This window comes from Erinaceus europaeus, chromosome 9, assembly GCF_950295315.1.
Source record: "Erinaceus europaeus chromosome 9, mEriEur2.1, whole genome shotgun sequence".
In the NCBI taxonomy this organism is placed as follows: Eukaryota; Metazoa; Chordata; class Mammalia; order Eulipotyphla; family Erinaceidae; genus Erinaceus; species Erinaceus europaeus.
The window spans coordinates 15,184,970-15,204,585 of NC_080170.1; the positions used below are offsets into that span (position 1 = coordinate 15,184,970).

The window sequence follows — 19,616 nt, forward strand, 5'->3', positions numbered from 1 at the left end:
CAGGAGTTTGGGACTATTAGCATACAAATGAGGTCACCCTGAAGCGGTGCTTCAAAGAAGGGAAAGTATAAAAGCAAGGGACTTTGAGCACCTGAGCTCTCTTTGGCTGCGGCTTCTCCTGGTCAGAAGTACCTCGGCGGAGGTGCTCCAAGCATCCATCCGCCATGTCTACTTCTCCTGGGAACTGAACACGTGTGACCCTGCTAGCCAGTAAACTTTTAGACCCCTCTACAGCCATGAGCAACCTTTACCAGAGCTTATAATTGTTTGTCTTATGGGACTAAACTTTGATAACCATATTCAGACTTTATGGACCTAGTGTACGCTTAACCCTTGATGATAAGTGCTTATTTTGCCTTTTACCTGTTTCACCCTAATAAACCATGTATTGTTTAAACCAGTTCCCAGCTCCCCCTGTGAATCCTTTTATGCACCTCCGTAGCAGGCCCCTCTACTCCAAAACCTCCTTTTAAGTTCATTTACAACACTCTACCCTATGGGTTAGGGTTAGGCAATGTGTGGGCAAGTGATGGCCTGGGAAGGCTCACATGTGCCTTCCCTCAACTCTATGGCTCTGAGTAAAGATGTATGGGACTGTGATCCAAGGCATTCTTCTGTTTCTTATAGAATTGACAATGAGGGTCAAATGGTGGCATACCCAGTTGAGCACACATGGTTACCATATTCAAGCACCTGGATTCAAACCTCTGGTCCCTCCTTGCAAGAGGGAAGCTTCAAAAGCAGTGAAGCAGGGCTGCAGGTGTCTCTCTTCCTCTCTATCTCTCCTTCTCCTCTCAGTTTCTCTCTGTCCTATCAAATAAAATAAAACAAAATAAATTGATGGTGAGCTCATGCATCAGACTTATACCTATAGTTGTAGAACAGAAGTCTCAGGACACCCAACCCAGCGCATAATGAGCCCAGGGAATAGAGTGGTGCCAAAAGTAATGAGTCATCTTCAAGAGAAAGCTCCGTTCCAATAGCACAAGCTCTGAAAAATACCCCAGGTTCCATTCAAGCGAAGGAAGGAGGCCCCCATGGGACACACCCTGATACTTCCACTGACTCTCCCACCAGAGGCTTCACCCTCACCTCACCTCACTCATGGGAGCTGGGAAAGCATGGGATCACCACCAAGTGCAAGAGTGAGTATTCAACTACATTCTGAGAGTGTTATTATGAGTGACAGGAAGTGAGACCTGATCAGTTCTTCTGTGAATATTTTTTCATTTATTAGTGATTTAAGAATGATTAACAAGATTGTAAGATAACAGGGATACAATTCCATACAGTTCCATGTCCCATCCCCTCCCTTGAAAGCTTTCCTATTCTTTATCCCTCTGGGAGTATAGACCAACATTATATACAAGGTGCAGAGGTGAAAGGTCTGGCTTCTGTAATTGTTTCTCCACTGGATATGGATGTTGGCAAGTCAATCTAAACTCCCAGCCTGTTTCCGTCTTTCCATAGTAGGGTAGGGCTCTGGAGAGGTGGGGTTCAAGGACACATTGGTGAGTTCATCTGTCTGGGAAGGTCAGGATGGAATCATAGTAGCATCTGCAACTTGGTGGCTGAGAAAGGTGGTAAGACATAAAGCAGGACAACTTGTTTAATAAACAAGAATCCAAAGGTAAAAATAGAGCAGATGAAATTAGGGGTCTTTGTGTAGAAGCTAGGAAGTCTATCTTAGGTTATGTTCCAAGGGGGCCATGACTTTAATAATTTTTGCCTGAGTCCCACAGCTAGCATGCAGGTGGGCTAAAAAAAAGTATTGTCTAAGAAGATGGTGTCAGAGTTAAGCGTAGGGCTAGAAAGCTGGATTAGGGCAGAGAGTAGCTCCCAAACATGAGGGAAGTATATAAATACCATTAACTATTTACATCATCAATCTGACCTACGGACCATATACATTCATACTTTCTTTTTCTTTTTAATGTTTTTTTAAATTTTATATTCCCTTTTGTTGCCCTTGCTGTTTTATTGTTGTTGTAATTATTATTGTTGTTGTTACTGATGTCATCGTTGTTGGATAGGACAGAGAGAAATGGAGAGAGGAGGGGAAAACAGAGAAGGGGAGAGAAAGATAGACACCTGCAGACCTGCTTCACCACTTGTGAAGCGACTTCCCTGCAGGTGGGGAGCCGGAGGCTCAAATCGAGATCCTTAAGCCAAGTCCTTGAGCTTGGCACCATGTGCGCTTAACCCACTGCGCTACCGCCCGACCCCCTATGTTCATACTTTCTTCTGTGAATCTTAATTTCGATTGCTATCCTCTGTTTATATGAACTCAGTTATTGGTTATTCACTGTGCATTCAACACACATCACTGAGCACAGAGGCACTCAGTAACAACCAGTCAGTATAAGAAAAGCCAAGGCTACTCATCCAGAATCTACTAAGAAATCAGGCTTTGTCACTTGCATCTTGGCAGAGACTCAAAAGCAGGCAGAGGAGTAGAAAAGTGCTGGCATGGAAACCTTATAGTAGGAAACACATCAGACAGGCATGTCCCCAGATACAGCTTGTTGATGTGAAGAAGCCGGAAGTGGGTTAGCTAGAAGCCCAGTGATTGATTGCTTTGGGGTACATATTTGACATTCTCCAGTTGAGACTACATTGGAAGTGGCTACCAAAAAAATCAGGGAAGCTGTCACTAATTAATCAAGTCCTGGCCATTTGGGGTCTATTGTTCCAGAAGTTATTGTTTGTCTCCTACATTGCTACTAAAGATAGCATGGACTTCCTCCACTTCTGACTTAAAGCAGAGGTTGGCTTCCTGTGCCAGTTGATGAAGGTTGTGGGTAAGAGTTCAATTTTTATATGTTCCCTAGCCATTCTCTTTTTGTGTACTAGGCCTTTAAGTGTCTATAAATGTGTAATCTATGTGAAAGTTGTTAAGACACTAAATCCTAAAGGTTTTTGTCATCACAAGGAATACTTTTCTCTCCTTCACCCTTCTTAATATCTATATGAGATAATCAATGTTAACTAAAATTACTGTGGCAATCATTTCATAATATATAAAAATCAAATCATTATGCTAGCTATCTGTTGTAAATAAATAATGTTTAACTCTAGTTCAAAGTCCTTGTTCCTTTTGAATATTGAGGCCAATTAGTAGTGATCAAAAGTGAAGAAAGGGGGGCCGGGCGGTGGTGTGCATGGTTGAGCGCACATGTTGCAATGTTCAAGGACCCAAGTTCAAGTCTTGGTCCCCACCTACAGGGGGAAAGCTTCATGAATAATGAAGCAGGGCTGCAGGTGTCTCTCTGTCTCTCTCGCACTCTCTCTCCCCTTTCCTCTTGATTTCTGTCTGCCTCTAATAAATAAATAAATATTTTAAAAAAGGAAGAAGTGAAGAGAAAAGGGAAAGAGAGAGTGGGAGTATAAATCAGGACAAAGTGGATCCTGTATGTATCTTCAGTGATGTATACCTGAAACTTATGTATGGTCTAGTCTGATGTTATTCCAGTTAAAAAATACTGAATAAATAAGTAAAACAATAAAATGAAACAGTTTTATCACTCAAGGCCACAGAGAGCCAGATCCAGGGCCATATTGTTGGGCCTACCTCCATCACCAGGTCACTTCTTATGTGGCATGGGGCTTGAATCTGGGTGATGTACATAGCAATATACTTACCATACCCAGTGAGCTATCTTTCCATTCCAGTAAAAAATTAATTTTTATTAGTGATTTAATAGTGCTTAATAAGACTGTAAGAGTATGGGGTATATATACCACATCCACCACCAAAGTTCAGTACCTTTACCCTCCCAGCAATAACTACCATAGTTTTCACAGTCTTCGAGACATTCAGTGGTTTGGTTGCTTCTCTCTTTAAAATATTTTTAAAGGGACTGGGGAGATAGCATAATGGTTATGTAAACAACTTTCATGCCTGAGGCTCAGAGGTCCCAGGTTCAATCCCCAGCACCACCATAAACCAGTGAACTGGTGCTCTTCTCTTCATTTTTCTCGGCACCTCTCTCATTAAAATAAGTAAAAAAAATTTTTTAAGTTTAAGAAAAAAGAAGTTGAAGGCTGGATGGTGGCAAACCCGGTTAAGCATACATGGTACTATGTGCAAGAACCTGCCCAAGGATCCGGTTCAAGACCCCGGCTCCCCACCCTCAGGCCGGATGATTCACAATTGATGAAGCAAGTGTCTCTCTTTCTCTCCCCCATCTATCTCTTCCTCCTCTTGCAATTTCTCTCCTTCCTGTCCAATAAAATGGAAAAAATGGCTGCCAGAAGCAGTGAATTTGTAGTGTTGGCACTGAGCTCCAGCGATAACCCTGGAGGCAAAAATAATAATAACTTTAAGAAAAACAAATTGATGTGTTACTATGATAAACTCTACAAGAAGTGACTTTTATTTCCAGCTGTACAGATTTGTTGCTCCTTCAAACTACTAGGTTTTCTGGCCCCGGGGTTCCCCCCCTACCCCTGCTGCCCACCACAGGGACACCTCCCCAGGAGTTTTCTGAGTGCCTCGGTCACTTCCTTGTTCCTCAGGCTGTAGATAAGCGGGTTGAGCATGGGGGTGATCATGGTATAGAAGGCAGAGACCACCTTGTCCTGCTTGGAGGAATGGTATGCCTGGGGTCGCATGTAGGTGATCATGGCGGCCCCGTAGAAGAGGGAGACCACGGCCATGTGGGAGGAGCAGGTGGCAAAGGCCTTCTGGCGACCCTCAGCCGAGCGCATGCGGAGCACGGCCACCAGGATGCGCAGGTAGGAAGCGGAGATGACCGAGAAGGGCAGGAGCAGCATGAGAACACAGCAGAAGTAGATCATGGTCTCGTAGAGAGAGGTGTCCGCACAGGCCAGCTTCAGGATGGCGGGGACCTCGCAGAAGAAGTGGTCAATCTCCTGGGAGCCACAGTATGGGAAGCGCAGGGTGAAGACGGCCTGGATGAGCCCGTCCACCAGGCCGAAGAGCCAGGACCCTGCCACCATGAGTCCGCAGACCCGACGGCTCATGACCACTGAGTACCTCAGGGGGTTGCTGATGGCCACATAGCGGTCGTAGGCCATGAAGGCCAGCAGGAAGCACTCGTCGCCCAGGAGGGTGAGGAAGAAGAGGATCTGGAGGCCACAGCCCGTGAAGGAGATGGCCCCCCGGCCCAGCAGGAAATCAACGGCCATGCGGGGCACAATGGTGGAGATGAGCATGAGGTCCATGAGGGACAGCCAGCTGAGGAAGAAGTACATGGGGCTGTGCAGCCGGGAGTCCATGTTGATGAGCAGGATCATGAGCCCGTTGCCAGACAGGGCCACCAGGAACATGAGCATGATGAGGGAGAAGAGGAACAGGTGCAGTGGCGAGTGGGTGAAGAGGCCCAGGAGGATGAAGTGGGAGATGAGCGTCTGATTTCCTGCCCAGGTCATGGTTCCAGTGGAAGGAAGGTCAGATCTGGAAATGGGAGTTTGCATTAGTGCCATGAGACGGTGGGCATTGCAACTTTACCCAATGTGCCACCCACTGTAAATGCTAAGGGGCCAGGAGGTGGGGCAGTGGCAGTGGCAATGGCATCATGTTTTACATGTGTGAGACTCTGGGTTCGATCCCCAGCCTCACTTTACAACAAGAAAAGTGTCCTGGAATTGGCATATTGCAGCAAAGTAAAAGACTCTGGAGTGGGTGGGGAGGAGAATACAGGTCCAAAAAGGATGACAGAGGACCTAGTGGGAGTTGTATTGTTTATGGAAAACTGGGGAATGTTATACATGTACAAACTATTGTATTTACTGTTGAATGTAAAACATTAATTCCCCAATAAAGAGATTTTTAAAAGAAAAAGAAAAAAAGAAAAGTGTCCAGCTAGACACCTCACCAGTGTGTCCTGGAACCTCATCTCTCCAGAGCCCTACTTCACTAAGGAAAGAGAGAGACAGGCTGGGGGTATGGATCCACCTACCAATGCCCAAGTCTAGCAGAAAAGCAATTACAGAAGCCAGAACTCCCACTTCTGCACCCTATAAAGAATTTTTGGTCCATACCCCAGTGAGGAAGAAATGTTAGGGGGAAGATCACCAGAGGTCTCTGAACTCTAATTCCATCAGGACCTGGATAAAGATGAGGAAAAAAGGAAGGGAGTAAAAAAGGAAGACAAGGAAAAAAGGAAGTAGTAGCAGGTGTGGGTATCTAGTTCTCTATCTAGATCTCCCACTTTTCTCTCCTCCCTCTCTCTTATAAGAAAGAAGGAAAGAAAGAAAGAAAGAAAGAAAGAAAGAAAGAAAGAAAGAAAGAAAGAAAGAAAGAAAGAAAAGAAGGAGAAAGGGAGTCGGCGGTAGCGCAGCAGGCTAAGTGCATGTGGCGCAAAGTGCAAGGACTGGCTTAAGGATCCCGGTTCGAGCCCCTGGCTCCCCACCTGCAGGGGAGTCGCTTCACAGGCGGTGAAGCAGGTCTGCAGGTGTCTGTCTTTCTCTCCCCCTCTCTGTCTTCCCCTCCTCCCTCCATTTCTCTCTGTCCTATCCAACAACATCAACATCAAAACAACAATAATAACTACAACAATAAAACAACAAGGGCAACAAAAGGGAATAAATAAATATTTAAAAAAGAAGGAGAAAAAAGAAAGGGAAAGAGGAATAGGCTGATAAAAGAAAGACAAACCAAAATGGTACATCATAAATGGTGGAACAATCTCAAGTATCTATCTCCTTCTCTCTCTATGATAAATTTTACTTAGTTTAAAATCAAAGGCTTGGTCCCTAAAAAAAAAAAAAAAAAAAAAAAAAAAAAAAAAGAATCAGTTGCAGGATATTGTGACACCATCCGACCTTCTCAGACAGATGACCACACCAGTGTGTCCTGGAGGTGGCCTCATCTTTCCAGAGCCCTACCCCACTAGGGAAAGATAGAAACAGGCTGGGGGTATGGATTGACCTGCTAGTGTCCATGTCCAGCAGAGAAGCAATTACAGAAGCCAGACCTCCCACCTTCTGCACCCCATAAAGAATGTTGGTCTAGGGGGCTGGATGGTGGCACAGCGGGTTAAGCTCACATGGCACAAAGCGCAAGGACCAGCAAAAGGATCCTGGTTCAAACTCCCGGCTCCCCACCTGCAGGGGGGTCACTTCACAGGCGGTGAAGCAGGTCTGCAGGTGTCTATCTTTCCCCCTCTGTCTTCCCCTCCTCTCTCTATTTCTCTCTGTCCTATCCAACAACAATGGCAGCAATTACAACAGTAATAACAACAACAATGATAAACAACAAAGGCAACAAAATGGAAAAAATAGCCTCCAGGAGCAGTGGATTCTAGTGCTGCCACTGAGTCCCAACGATAACCCTGGAGGAAAAAATAAAATTAAGAAAAAAAGTTTTTAAAAAAAAGTATTTTGGTCCATAGTCCCAAAGGGATAAAGAATAGGGAAGCTTCCAATGGAGGAGGTGGGACACAGAACTCTGGTGGTGAGAACTGTATGGAATTGTACCTCTGTTATCTCACAGTCTTGTTAATCATTCTTAAATCAGTAATAATTTTTTTTAAAAAAACACCAAAAATAACAGAGCAAATTCAAATAGTAGGAAAAACAATACTGTAAAAATACAAACTAATTTTTTCTCTGGGTGAAAAATATAATAAGCAACAGTTGGGAAATTTTTCATGGAGATAAAAACTTAATTTGTATTTTTACAGAAAAAAAGACACATTAATTGGACACTATCTTCCTCCCTTACTTTTTAAAAAATATTTGTTTATTCATTCCCTTTTGTTGCCCTTGTTTTATTGTTGAAGTTACTATTTTGTTGTTATTGATGTCATTGTTGTTGGATAGGACAGAGAGAAATGGAGAGAAGAGGGGAAGACAGAGAAGGGGAGAGAGAGATAGACACCTGCAGACCTGCTTCGCCGCCTGTGAAGTGACTACCCTGCAGGTGGGGACCCATGGGGCCAGAACTGGGATCCTTACGCCAGTCCTTGCGCTTTGCGCCACCTGCGCTTAACCCACTCACTACCGCCCAGCTCCCCTCCTTTCTTTTCTTGATAGGACAGAGATAAATTGAGAGAGGAGGGGGAGATAGAGAGTGACAGAGAGACACCTATAGACCTACTTTACTGCTTGTGAAGCTCCTCTGCCCCCCACCCTGCAGGTGGGGAAAAGAGGCTTGAACCTAGATCCTTGTACTTGGTCACATGTGAGCGTAACTGGGTGTACCACATCCTGACTCCAATTGGATATTATCCTTACTGTCACCTCTGGGTTGCTGAGAGGGTGAAGTTGGGCATCTCTTTATTTCCAAAGTTACCTGGCCATGCACACAATACAGTCATATACTTAAGAACAAGTGGAGAATCCCAGCCCAAGGATTGATGACGACCCTGAGAGAAGCACAAAACAAAAAGTAAGTGAGAGAAAGAGGGTGAGGGATTGGGAAGGACAGAGCTGAGGAGAAACAGCAAGTGACTCAGAGGAAGGGAAATTAAAAATAGCCATGAGAACACATCAATAAAGAGAGGTGACAAAATGGGGAGCCGGGTGGTGGCACACCTGGTTGAATGTACATGTTACAATGTGCGAAGACCTGGGTTGGAGCCCCTGGTCCCCCACCTGCAGAAGGAAAGCTTCGCAAGTGGTGAAGCAAGGCTGCAAGTGTCTCTCTGTCTCTCTCTCTCTCTATCACCCCATTCCCTCTTGACTTTTGGCTGTCTCTATCCAATAAATAAATAAAGATAATACAAAAAAATTAAAAATGTTACAAAATGAAGAAGAATTAAGAGGGCAGGATATTAAAATATCTGAAATGGGGAGTCAAGCGGTAGCGCAGTGGGTTAAGTGCAGGTGGTGCAAAGCGCAAGGACCGGCATAAGGATCCCAGTCAGGTCCTGGGGTCCCTACCTGCAGGGGAGTCACCTCACAGGTGGTGAAGCAGGTCTACAAGTGTCTATCTTTCTCTCCCCCTCTCTGTCTTGCCCTCCTCTCTCCATTTCTCTCTGTCCTATCCAACAACAATGACATCAATAACAACAATAATAATAACTACAACAATAAAACAAGGGCAACAAAAAGGAATAAACAAATAAATATTTTAAAAATATCTGAAATGTTATTTCCACAGAAGTGACAAAAAGTAAGAAAACAAGTATGATGCAGCAGAGGACAAAACCTCTCTGTTGCCATAGTGAGCAGGCTGACTTCTGGGACTTGGGAGCTGTGAGACCTCAATGTCCTCATCTTTATCCCATCCTGTTAGGAAGGGCTGTGGAACAGAGTGCACTGTCCTCTTCAGTGTTCCCTCACAGATGCTGCTGGACCCTTCCTTCTGGAGAAGCCAGTGGTCATGGTTTGAGCCTCCCCTGCTCTTCTCCCACTGTTACTATACTTTATGCTCATAGTCAAGAGTCCAGGCAGCCAGGGCTCCACATAACCAAACACTCTGGATCCAGACATTCTGGTCCTGTCCATCCTCTTCCAGCCTTCTGCTCCATCTCAGCATGGCAAAGTCCACCTACATCTCCACCAACCATGTTCTGTGCTTGAATTCACACCATGCCAGCTGCCTGAAGCACTATCCCTATGCCTCTGTTCATTTACCAGGCACTTCTTGTGTCCTTACTGTGCTTCAGGTGTTGGGACTAGAGTGAGCAAGGGGACATAGTCTTTTCCTGGGAAATGACATTAATTGGTCCCCTCCTCCCACCTAACCCTTCTCTCTTCCATCCCTTCTGCTTGATGCTCTCTCTCCTCTTATATCATTTTGAGTCCAAAATCCTTAAGTTGCTAAGATCAGCAACAAAAGATCAAATGTTCCTGAAGTAGGGGTTGGGGGAGGGGAAGTCTGTGAACTCTGAAATTACCTGCAAACCTTGGTGCTTTTGTTCATTGCCTTGGGCAATAAAACCCAAAGTTCATGGGCTGGAAAGATAGTATAATGGTTTTGCACAAGACTTTCATGCCTGAGGCTCCTAGGTCCTAGGCTCAATCCCCAGCACCATCATAAACCAGAGCTGAGCAGTGTTCTGGCCGGTCTCTCTCCCTCTCTCTTTCTCTCTCTCCCTCTCTCTCTCTCTCTCTCTCTCTCTCTCTCTCTCTCTCTCTCTCTCTCTCCCTGTATCCAAGTGCAGGTAGCATTTGGGAGAGGTAAGAAAGCCAGGAGCTAGGTGCCGTGGGTGCAATCTCCCTACACACCCTTAAGGTGTGGGGAGGAAATTCTCATTTGTTTGGTAGAATTGGGAAAGACTTCTGGATCCCAGGGGATGAAGTTCCTGGAGGAAGGGTAATTGGAATATTGGAGGTATAACAAAAGCATAGCAGATATTTCAGACAAAGAAAAGCAGCGTCTGAGACAGAGAGAAGAAAGCTCAGTATTGATGGAGCAGGCAATTTGGAACCTTTGGCAGAACAAGAGGGTAAGAGGGTGGAGGGCACCCAGTGAGGACAGGAAGCCTGGTCTTAAATGCCAGGTGAGGAGTTTGGACCTGGTATACACTGGGTCAGTGTTAAGATCTAAGGTTCAGCCAATTATTATCTTTTAGCAAGTGCTCTCTGAAATTTCCATCTTGTCTGCAAAATGAGGATAAAGAGCAAGCACTTCTGAGACTGGTTGTAAAGAGTAAATAAGTTCATGTATTTAAAAGCATCACACATACACACACACACACACACACACACACACACGCTCGCACTTAACAAATGGTGGTCACTGGGGGATGCTGAGCAAAGAAGCAGGTCTTAGGCTGTTGGCTGAATGGCAAAAAGCCAGAGGGACCTGAGGAGAAACTGCTAGGAAGCAGCTGTAGTGGTCCAAACAGGACACAGCCCCCAGCTGAGCAGCCTTGAGCAGCTTCCTGAACTATCCTGAGTCCGATTCAACAACGAAAGTGACTTTGAGGATGAGGTAGGAGAATGTCTGGAAAAATCCTTATTCTAGTGCCCTTCCAGTTGTCAATGACACAGAGCTTGTCTTGTGGGTGACAGGAGGGGATATTATGGGGAAAGGAAGCCTTTCTTGCACCCTCAGAGCAGATCCACCAGAGCCCTGGGCTGTGCATCAGAGACTCCAGGAGAAGCACACTTGGGACAATGCCAGTCAACTCAGCAACAGAATGAAGAGAAAGCAGGGGCCTGGTAGTAACACACCCTGTTGAGCACACATTACCAAGCTCAAGGACCTGGGTTCAAGCCCCTACTTCCCACCTGCAAGGTAGAATGCTTTATAAAGAGTAAAGCAGGTCTGCAAGTGTCTGTCTTTCTCCCTCTATCTCCCCCCTTCTCAATTTCTCTCTATCCTATCAAAATAAACTAGAAAAGAAAAAATAAAAATAAATTTAAAAAACCAGACCCACCGGACAGCTTTCTTCAGGAGAAAGGAAGCTCTTGGGTAGGAAGAGAAGGAAACAGACACTCCAACAGAACACAGACTGTCTTTCAAAAATAAAGGTTGCAGGAGAGATTATCCAAAGAGAGAAAATATAGATTGGAGGGGGAGGGGAAACACAAGCAGAAAACTGCTTCCAACAGTCAAAACTGTAACTGAAAGGGCCAGAGAGTATTTTTATTGCTGTCTTCCCAAATCTAGCAACCAAATGCCATCAGGGACAAGCAAGTCTCTCAACACCCTGAGGGCGTCATTCTACAGGGAGCTGGAGGTTCCAAGCCATTGCTACACCCTTCCTAGACTTCAAAGGCAAAGTAATGCCCACCCTTCCTCAAACTTAGTCAGGCCCCAAGAAAGTAATCTCCCCTCTCTGGATCTCAGACTCCCAAGCTGTAAAATGACAGGTTGTATGAACCACCCATCAAGTGTTCTATATTTCTATTCATAGAATATAGTCTCTAGATTTCCATATACATATTAGAAGTCAAATCCAATACACAGAGTTCTCAGCCTCAAGAGAAACAGTCAGGACAACATCAGGGATGGTTGTGGGGTGAACAAGCATTTTACATACTTGTTAAGAGAGAAGGAAAAGTGGAGCAGCGGAGATAGCATAATGACGGTGCAAGGAGACTCTCCTGCCTGAAGCTTCGATGTCCCAGGTTCCATCCTCCACACCACCATAAGCCAGAGCTGAGCAATGCACTGGTTTTAAAAAGGGGGGGGGGCAGGTGGTGGTGCACCTGGTGAACACACATGTTACAATGCACAAGGACCTGGGTTCAATCCCTCAGTCCCCCACCTGCAGAGGGAAGGCTTCACAAGTGGTGAAGCAGGGCTGCAGGTGTCTCTCTCCTTCTCTCTCTCCCCTTCCTCTCCATTTCTGGCTGTCTCTATCAAATAAATAAAGATAAAACAAAAATTTAAAAAAAAAAAAAAGAGGGAGGGTGGATGACCTTAAGACACAGGGAGGTGGGAGTCTAGCGATAGTGCAGCGGGTTAAGCGCAAGGCGCAAGGGCCAAAGTAAGGACCTCGGTTCGAGCCCCCAGCTCCCCACCTGCAGGGGGGTCACTTCACAAGCGGTGAAGCAGGTCTGCAGGTGTCTGTCTTCCTCTCTCCTTCTCTGTCTTCCCCTCCTCTCTTGATTTCTCTCTGTCCTATCCAACAGTAATGACATCAATAATAACTATAACAATAAAACAACAAGGGCAACAAAAGGGAATAAATAAATAAGTATTTTTAAAAAGAAAGGGAAAAAAAAGACACAAGGAGGGAGAGCTTTACCTAAAACCACCTTCTTCAGGACACCAGGAAGAGATGGAGTGTCTAGCAGGCAGGTCCCAGTCTAGAGTTTTGTGACTTTGTAGAAGAGACTCACCCCCAGCCAAGGCAGCTCTGGTTAGTGAGTCAGATCTGCAGCAGAGCCCTTCTCACTGTAGGGAAGCGACTTCACCTCCATCTCCTTGAAGGAAATGGACCTGAAATGGAAAAAAGTAGGACCTAGGAAAGGGAGAAGAGACATTTCCAAAACTCATGTGGTCAAAACTACTCAAAAAAACCCTTTTTTTTAAATTTATTTCTTTATTGGGGAATTAATGTTTTACATTCAACAGTAAATACAATAGTTTGTACATGCATAACATTCCCCAGTTTCCCATTTAACAATACAACCCTCACTATGTCATTTATCATCTTTCATGGACCTGTATTCTCCCCTCCCACCCACCCCAGAGTCTTTTACTTTGGTGCAATACACCAATTCCATTTCAGGTTCTACTTGTGTTTTCTTTTCTGATCTTGTTTTTCAACTTCAGCCTGAAAGTGAGATCATCCCATATTCATCCTTCTGTTTCTGATTTATTTCACTCAACATGATTTTTTCAAGGTCCATCCAATCAAAAAAAACCCTTCTATCTTGTGGGGTGGGGTGAGCTGTTGACTGAAATGGTGGAGGTCACTCCCCAATCACAGACAGGAAATACCTAATACCTTCCATGAAGAATGTAGAAAATCTCTGAAGGAGTGTAGTTGATTAGCTAAAGTGGGAATAAAATGGGTTCTGAAAAAAAAAAGATGAAAGAAAAATCTAGAAGACAGAATTCCTTGCTAAAACCACAGCAGAATGGGGTTAAGAAGAAGCCTTCCAATAGCAAGGGTGATAGCATAGAAAGACCATGGGTCCCTTATCCAAAAGTGAAGTGGGGCCAGTGAGCTGGGCCAGGAGAGGGGGGCCTCTTGCTGGGAGCCAGCACACAGCTCTCACTTGTGGAAGAGACCCGACTGGGCCAGGGCCAGTTTTATTCCCCACCACCCCTCACTCCACCCATTGTTCTCTCTGCTGTGACTAAGAAAAGTGACTTCTATTGGCAGAAATCCATGGAGACCTCGCCTCTGCCACATTTCAGTCCCCAGTCTCTGACAATTAAGCCTCCAAGGGCTGGGAGCCTCCTGCAAAGTTCTCTGTTCATCATCTCAGCTGCTCCAACAAACAAACTCTGTCCCAGGGGGAAGATGGGGAGAAAAACTGTGGCAGGCCCTTAATGGGTCAGCCTTGGAGGGGCTGATTCTCCCATCTGCCCAAAGGAAGTGAGAAGCATTGACTTGTTCTGGTGTCATGGTCCACCTTGAGGATGGCCATTAAATAAAGTCTGTAGGCAGGGCTGGGTAGGTAGCATAATGGTTAATACCGAAAGACTGAACCTCTGGGGTCCCAGATTCAATCCCCTACAACACCATAAATCAGAGCTGAACAGTGCTCTAGTAAATAAATCAACAAAGTCTATATGCAAATCAAGGTATCAAAAATGTAATATATTCTAAATGGGAATTCATACCATCTTACCTAGTTTCCAGAACTAAACCAGTTCACAGACCTATAGCCTTTTAGTTACATTGGGCTCTATGGAGGAAGAGATCTGAGACATTGTCAACAATATATACCATGTCATTCTTCTAGTCTTGTACCTAGAAAGATCTGCTGGCGGGGGGGACAATTGGTAGCACAGTGGATTAAGCGCACATGGAGTGAAGCTCCGGCTCCCCACCTGCAGGGGTCGCCTCACCAGCAGTGAAGCAGGTCAGCAGGTGTCTTTCCCTCTTCCTCTGTCTTCCCCTCCTCTTTCGATTTCTCTCTGTCCTATGCAGCAACAACAGCAATGGCAACAGTAACAACAACAGCTAGGGCAACAAAAGGGAAAAATGGCCTCCAGGAGCAGTGGACTGGTAGTGCAGATACCCAGCCCCAGCGATAACCCTGGAGGCAGAAAAAAAAGAAAGAAAGAAAGAGAGAGAGAGAGGAAGAAAGATCTGCTGTCATTTTCTAGAGGGGATCATGCATAGAAAGAAAAAAGAAAAGAGGGGGCAGAGCCAAGATGGTGACTCTGAGACAACACATGGGTGTATGGATCAACTTGCCAGTGTCCATGTCCAGCGGAGAAACAATTATAGAACTCTGGTGGCAGGAACAGTGCAGAGTTGTACCTCTGTTATCTTACAGTTTTTAAGTCAATATTAAATCACTAATAAAAATAAATAAAAATTGAGTATGGTTGTTACAAATGAGATCATATTTTCTATAAGAAATCAACATGGCACCTGACACCTAGCATACAGTTTATCAACCTGGAAACTTTCTCTCTCTCTTTCTCAACCTCTCTCTCTCTCTCAGAATTTACAAGGGCCACTAAAACCAGGTTGTCTACCTTCCAGGGACAACAGAATTCCTTAACAAGCTCAACTTAGGGCTGCATCAGTTCTCCTGTTCCACACTTTAGTCTACAGAGACCTTGATCATCTTAATATTCCATAAGCATCATGTTCCATAGACAACAAGTTATGTGCTTGTCCAGTGGGCTAGCTTCAGAGTGGCTAAGCTGGTGGGAACAGAATTCTGCACGGGCTCAGCAACATTCTTTTTTTTTTTTCTTTCATCATCTTTATTTACTGGATAGAAACAGCCAGAAATCAAGTGAGTGATAGAGAGGGAGACAGAGAGACACCTGCAGCACTACTTCACCACTCGAAAAACTTTCCTCCTGCAGGTGGGGCCCGGGGGCTTGAACCTGGGTCCTTGTGCATTGTAATAAGTGCACTTAACCAGGTGCGCCACCACCCGGCCCCTCTTTTTTTTTTTAAGATTTTATTTACTTATTAATGAGGGAGATGGGAGGAGAAAAGAAGAACCAGACATCACTCTGGCACATGTGCTTCCAAGGATCGAACTCAGGACCCCATGCTTGAGAGTCCAAAGCTTTATCACTGTGCCACCTCCCAGACCAGAATCAGCAACATTCTGAAGGCATCCTTACCTAACCTTCCATCAACAGAAATGCAGTTGATCCCCAGCATACACCTTTCCTTGGGGACATGAGTTTCGTTATGAGTTTGCAGCATGTTCATTATATAAGGATCCCTTTCAGATGGACCAAGTACTGAAGTGACTTCACTGAAATTTTCCTGTGATTTCTTTTAAAGACATATTTTATTAGAGATATGCTTTGGCATAGTCAATGCTTGGGGTCAACTCTACAGCCCATGTTTGTAATTCCTGTGCTCTAACCACTCTACAACTTCTCAGACTGCCCAAGATACTTCTGAGAGTGCTATCATCTATGTTCCTGCTTCTTTTTTTTTTTTTATCGTTTTATTGGGGGCAGAGGTTATTTACAGTACAGTTGTTGACACAAAGGTAAAGTTTCTCATCTCACTACGACAAGTGTCTGCAAGACACTGTCACCCCCAACATAGGTCCTCTTCCATCATGTACCAGGACCCCAATATGCCCCGCACCCCACCTCCAGCCAGCCTCCTGTCTTCTTTTCCCAGAGTCCTTTGTTTTGGTGCACTACACCAAACCCAGTGTAGGTTTTACTTTGCATTTCCCCTTTCTGCTTTTGTTTCTTAAGTTCTGCCCATGAGTGAGATCATCCCATATTTATCTATCTCTTCTTGGCTTATCTCACTTCACAGGATTCCTTTAAGCTCTGTCCAAGATCAGGAGGAGATATCATCTATAGCCTTATGGAATGTCTCAGATCTCAGATATTCTGTAGGTATTCTGTGTACTTTGTTTTATTTTGTTACACATTGCTTTTGATCATGGAACTTGTTTCACAGCAAGGGCAGCTTGGTGTACTTGGTAGAGAACACATGTTACCACATACAAGGACCCAGGTGCAAGCCCCTGGTCCCTACCTATAAGGGGGAAGCTTCACAAATGGTGAATAGGTCCCTCTCTAGTCCCCCTTCCCTCTCCATGTCTTCCTGTCTCTGTGGAACTAAATAAATAATTTTTTTAAAAAGAGCATCAATGGGTGCCAGAGAGGTGGCTCAGTGTGGAGTGTATGAAGAACATGTGTCTTGCCTGGATTCAGTCCCTGTCAGTAACGAAGACAAAACTGGTGAGACTCTGTGGACAATAACAGTGCTTATAATTGACTGGTCTTAGTACATATTCTTTTTTTATATATATTTTAAAATATTTACTTATTTTCCCTTTTGTTGCTCTTGTTTTATTGTTGTAGTTATTATTGTTATTATTGTTGTTACTGATGTCGTTGTTGTTGGATAGGACAGAGAGAAATGGAGAGAGGAGGGGAAGACAGAGAGGGGGAGAGAAAGACACCTGCAGACCTGCTTCACTGCCTATGAAGCGACTCCCCTGCAGGTAGGGAGTTGAGGGCATGAACCAGGATCCTTACTCCAGTCCTTGCGCTTTGTGCCGTATGCACTTAACCCGCTGCGCTACCGCTCGACTCCCCTTAATGCATATTCTATGACTCATGACCTCAACTATGGTATCAACTTGCTTCAGAGTCAGTAAAGAAATAAAAATGGAGTTCTGTCTCATATAACACAATATATACTATGATAAGTACTGTTTCTCCTACAACCGTACAGTGTACTCCAACTACAAGTTGACAGTTCACCTGGTCATTGTAGACTCCTCATACCAATGGACCAAATAAAGAACAACTCTACTACAGTGATGTGGGGTGACTTAGTGATGACTGAGGGGATCCTGAGCTGCAGCTAAACACAAGAGTTAGAGAAGACTATTTCCTGAGACTAAGGATTCTCTGGGGCATCTAATAGTACTTGCCTTTCTAATAGTAAATGATACAATAGTGAAAAAAGACAGTAGCCAACAATGACAACAAAAATCTACTATTGAGAACCTTTGAGGAAGGAAGATATATATTGAGATTCCAACTGAAGACAAAAGAAAAAAGATGGAAAGTGGAAGAAAGAAGTTAAAACATCAAATATGGTTTCGTGATCAGTGATCATGTTGGGGCAGTGTATCCCCATGTGTGTAAGCTAATGATTTCTTCTTTTTCTATTTTCCTTCCTCTCATGATTGGTTTTAATGCAGTGCTGGGAAATGAACCCAGCACCTCACACATAGCCCAATACTGATAAGCAGCTTTCTTGTCCAATTTTATTCTATATCTGCATTGCTTCTTCCTTAGGTTTTAGATTTATATGTAGTGATCCCTATAAAAGTCCTGCTATCTAGGGCAGGTGTTGTGATTCTCACTTACTGAGAAGAAAAGACTGACAAAGAATAAGTAACTTAGTTGTGTAATACAACAAGGAAGTGGCATTAGAAACTGGCCCTTCAGAACTTGCTGCCCATCCTGCAATGCTCCAGTCCCCTCCTCACCACCCCCAACACTTCCCGATTCCTCAAGCTATAAATGAGGGGATTGAGCATGGGAGTAAGGACTGTGTAGAAGACAGAGACCACCTTATCATGACTTGGGGTCCGGTAGCGCCTGGGCCTCAGGTAGATGAACATGGCTGCCCCATAGAAGAGGGATACAGCTGTCAGGTGGGAGGAACAGGTGGCCAGAGCCTTTTTACCTGCCTGAGCAGAATGCATATAGAGCACAGCCTTCAGGATTCGAGCATAGGAGGCCAAAACAATGGAGAAAGGTAGGAATAGCATAAAGACACAACAAACAAATACCACGTTCTCAAAAATGGATGTGTCTACACAGACCAGCTTCAATAAGGACAGCATCTCACAAAAGAAGTGGTTCACTTCCCTCAGACCACAGTAGGGGAAGGTCATTACTACCACCATCTGAATCACACCATCTATTACTCCAAAGGCCCAGGAGCTCCCGACAATCTGGAGACAGATCCTGCGATTCATGAGGATGGGATAGTGAAGTGGATGACTAATAGCCACATAGCGATCATAAGCCATGAGTCCCAGCAAGAGCCCCTCAGACCCCACAAGGGACACAAAAAGGCCAATTTGTACACCACAACCCACAAAGGAGATGGACTTCCGGCCAGACAGGAAGTTGACCGCCATCTTGGGTACATTAGTACAGACCAACATGAGGTCCATGAGGGAGAGTTGACTGAGGAAGAAGTACATGGGTGTATGAAGTCGAGAGTCTATGTAGATGAGGAAGATGAGGAGAACATTCCCACAGAGGGCCACTGTAAAGACCATCATGACTACAGAGAAGAGGACAACATCAGTCTGGCTATTGGAAAAGATTCCCAAGAGGATGAAGTCATCTGTGGATGATTGGTTCCACCATATTTCCATGGCTCAGTTGATATTTTCTTCTCACCTGAAAACATGGGACCAAACAAAATATTGGATTTTTTTTTGGACATTTCTTCATTCATGTCTGCTTTTCACACTGTCAGCTGTTTTGTTTGTAAAGCCCTTACCAATGTAAGCTTTGGGATATGAGAGAGGACACACCTACATGCTCCCATTTAATAGAAGTTGGAGTCTCCCTAACTCAAAGAATTGGACCACATGCCCATATTGCTATGCACTCTTATTAAGAAGGGGGAAAAAGCTTATGTGTCACAGGACCATTCAGAAAGCAAAGACTTGTCTTTATCATGCAACATTAAATCTTTTTTTTTTACCTCCAGAGTTATTGTTAAGGCTCCGTGCCTGCACCACGAATCCACTGCACCTGGAGGCGCTTTTTTCTCTTTTGTTGCCCTTGTTGTTTTATCATTGTTGTGGTTACTATTATTGTTGCTATTGATGTCATTGTTGTTTGGATAGGACAGAGAGAAATGGAGAGAGAAAGGGAAGACAGAGGGGGAGAGAAAAAGATAGAAACCTGCAGACCTGCTTCACTGCTTGTGAAGTGAACCCCTTGTAGGTGGGGAGTCAGGGGCTTGAACCAGGTTCCTTACACCTGTCTTTGCACTTTGCGCCATGTGTGCTTAACCCACTGCACTACTTAGTCTTTTATGAGGTCACATGGACTTGACAAAGTCTTTGTAATAGGACTGGACCAC

General features: G+C 44.6%; 2 protein-coding genes across 2 annotated transcripts; both read right to left on the bottom strand.

Annotated features, from left to right (window-relative positions):
- Positions 1–4,443: 4,443 nt before the first annotated feature.
- Positions 4,444–5,394, bottom strand: LOC103117178 (olfactory receptor 2V1-like). The gene has a single exon (XM_007527189.1). The coding sequence runs from the start codon at positions 5,392–5,394 to the stop codon at positions 4,444–4,446; it is 951 nt and encodes a 316-aa protein (XP_007527251.1).
- A 12,555-nt stretch (positions 5,395–17,949) lies between these two features.
- On the bottom strand, positions 17,950–18,897 carry LOC103117179 (olfactory receptor 2V2). Its single transcript, XM_007527190.2, has one exon. The coding sequence runs from the start codon at positions 18,895–18,897 to the stop codon at positions 17,950–17,952; it is 948 nt and encodes a 315-aa protein (XP_007527252.2).
- Between the last annotated feature and the right edge of the window lie 719 nt (positions 18,898–19,616).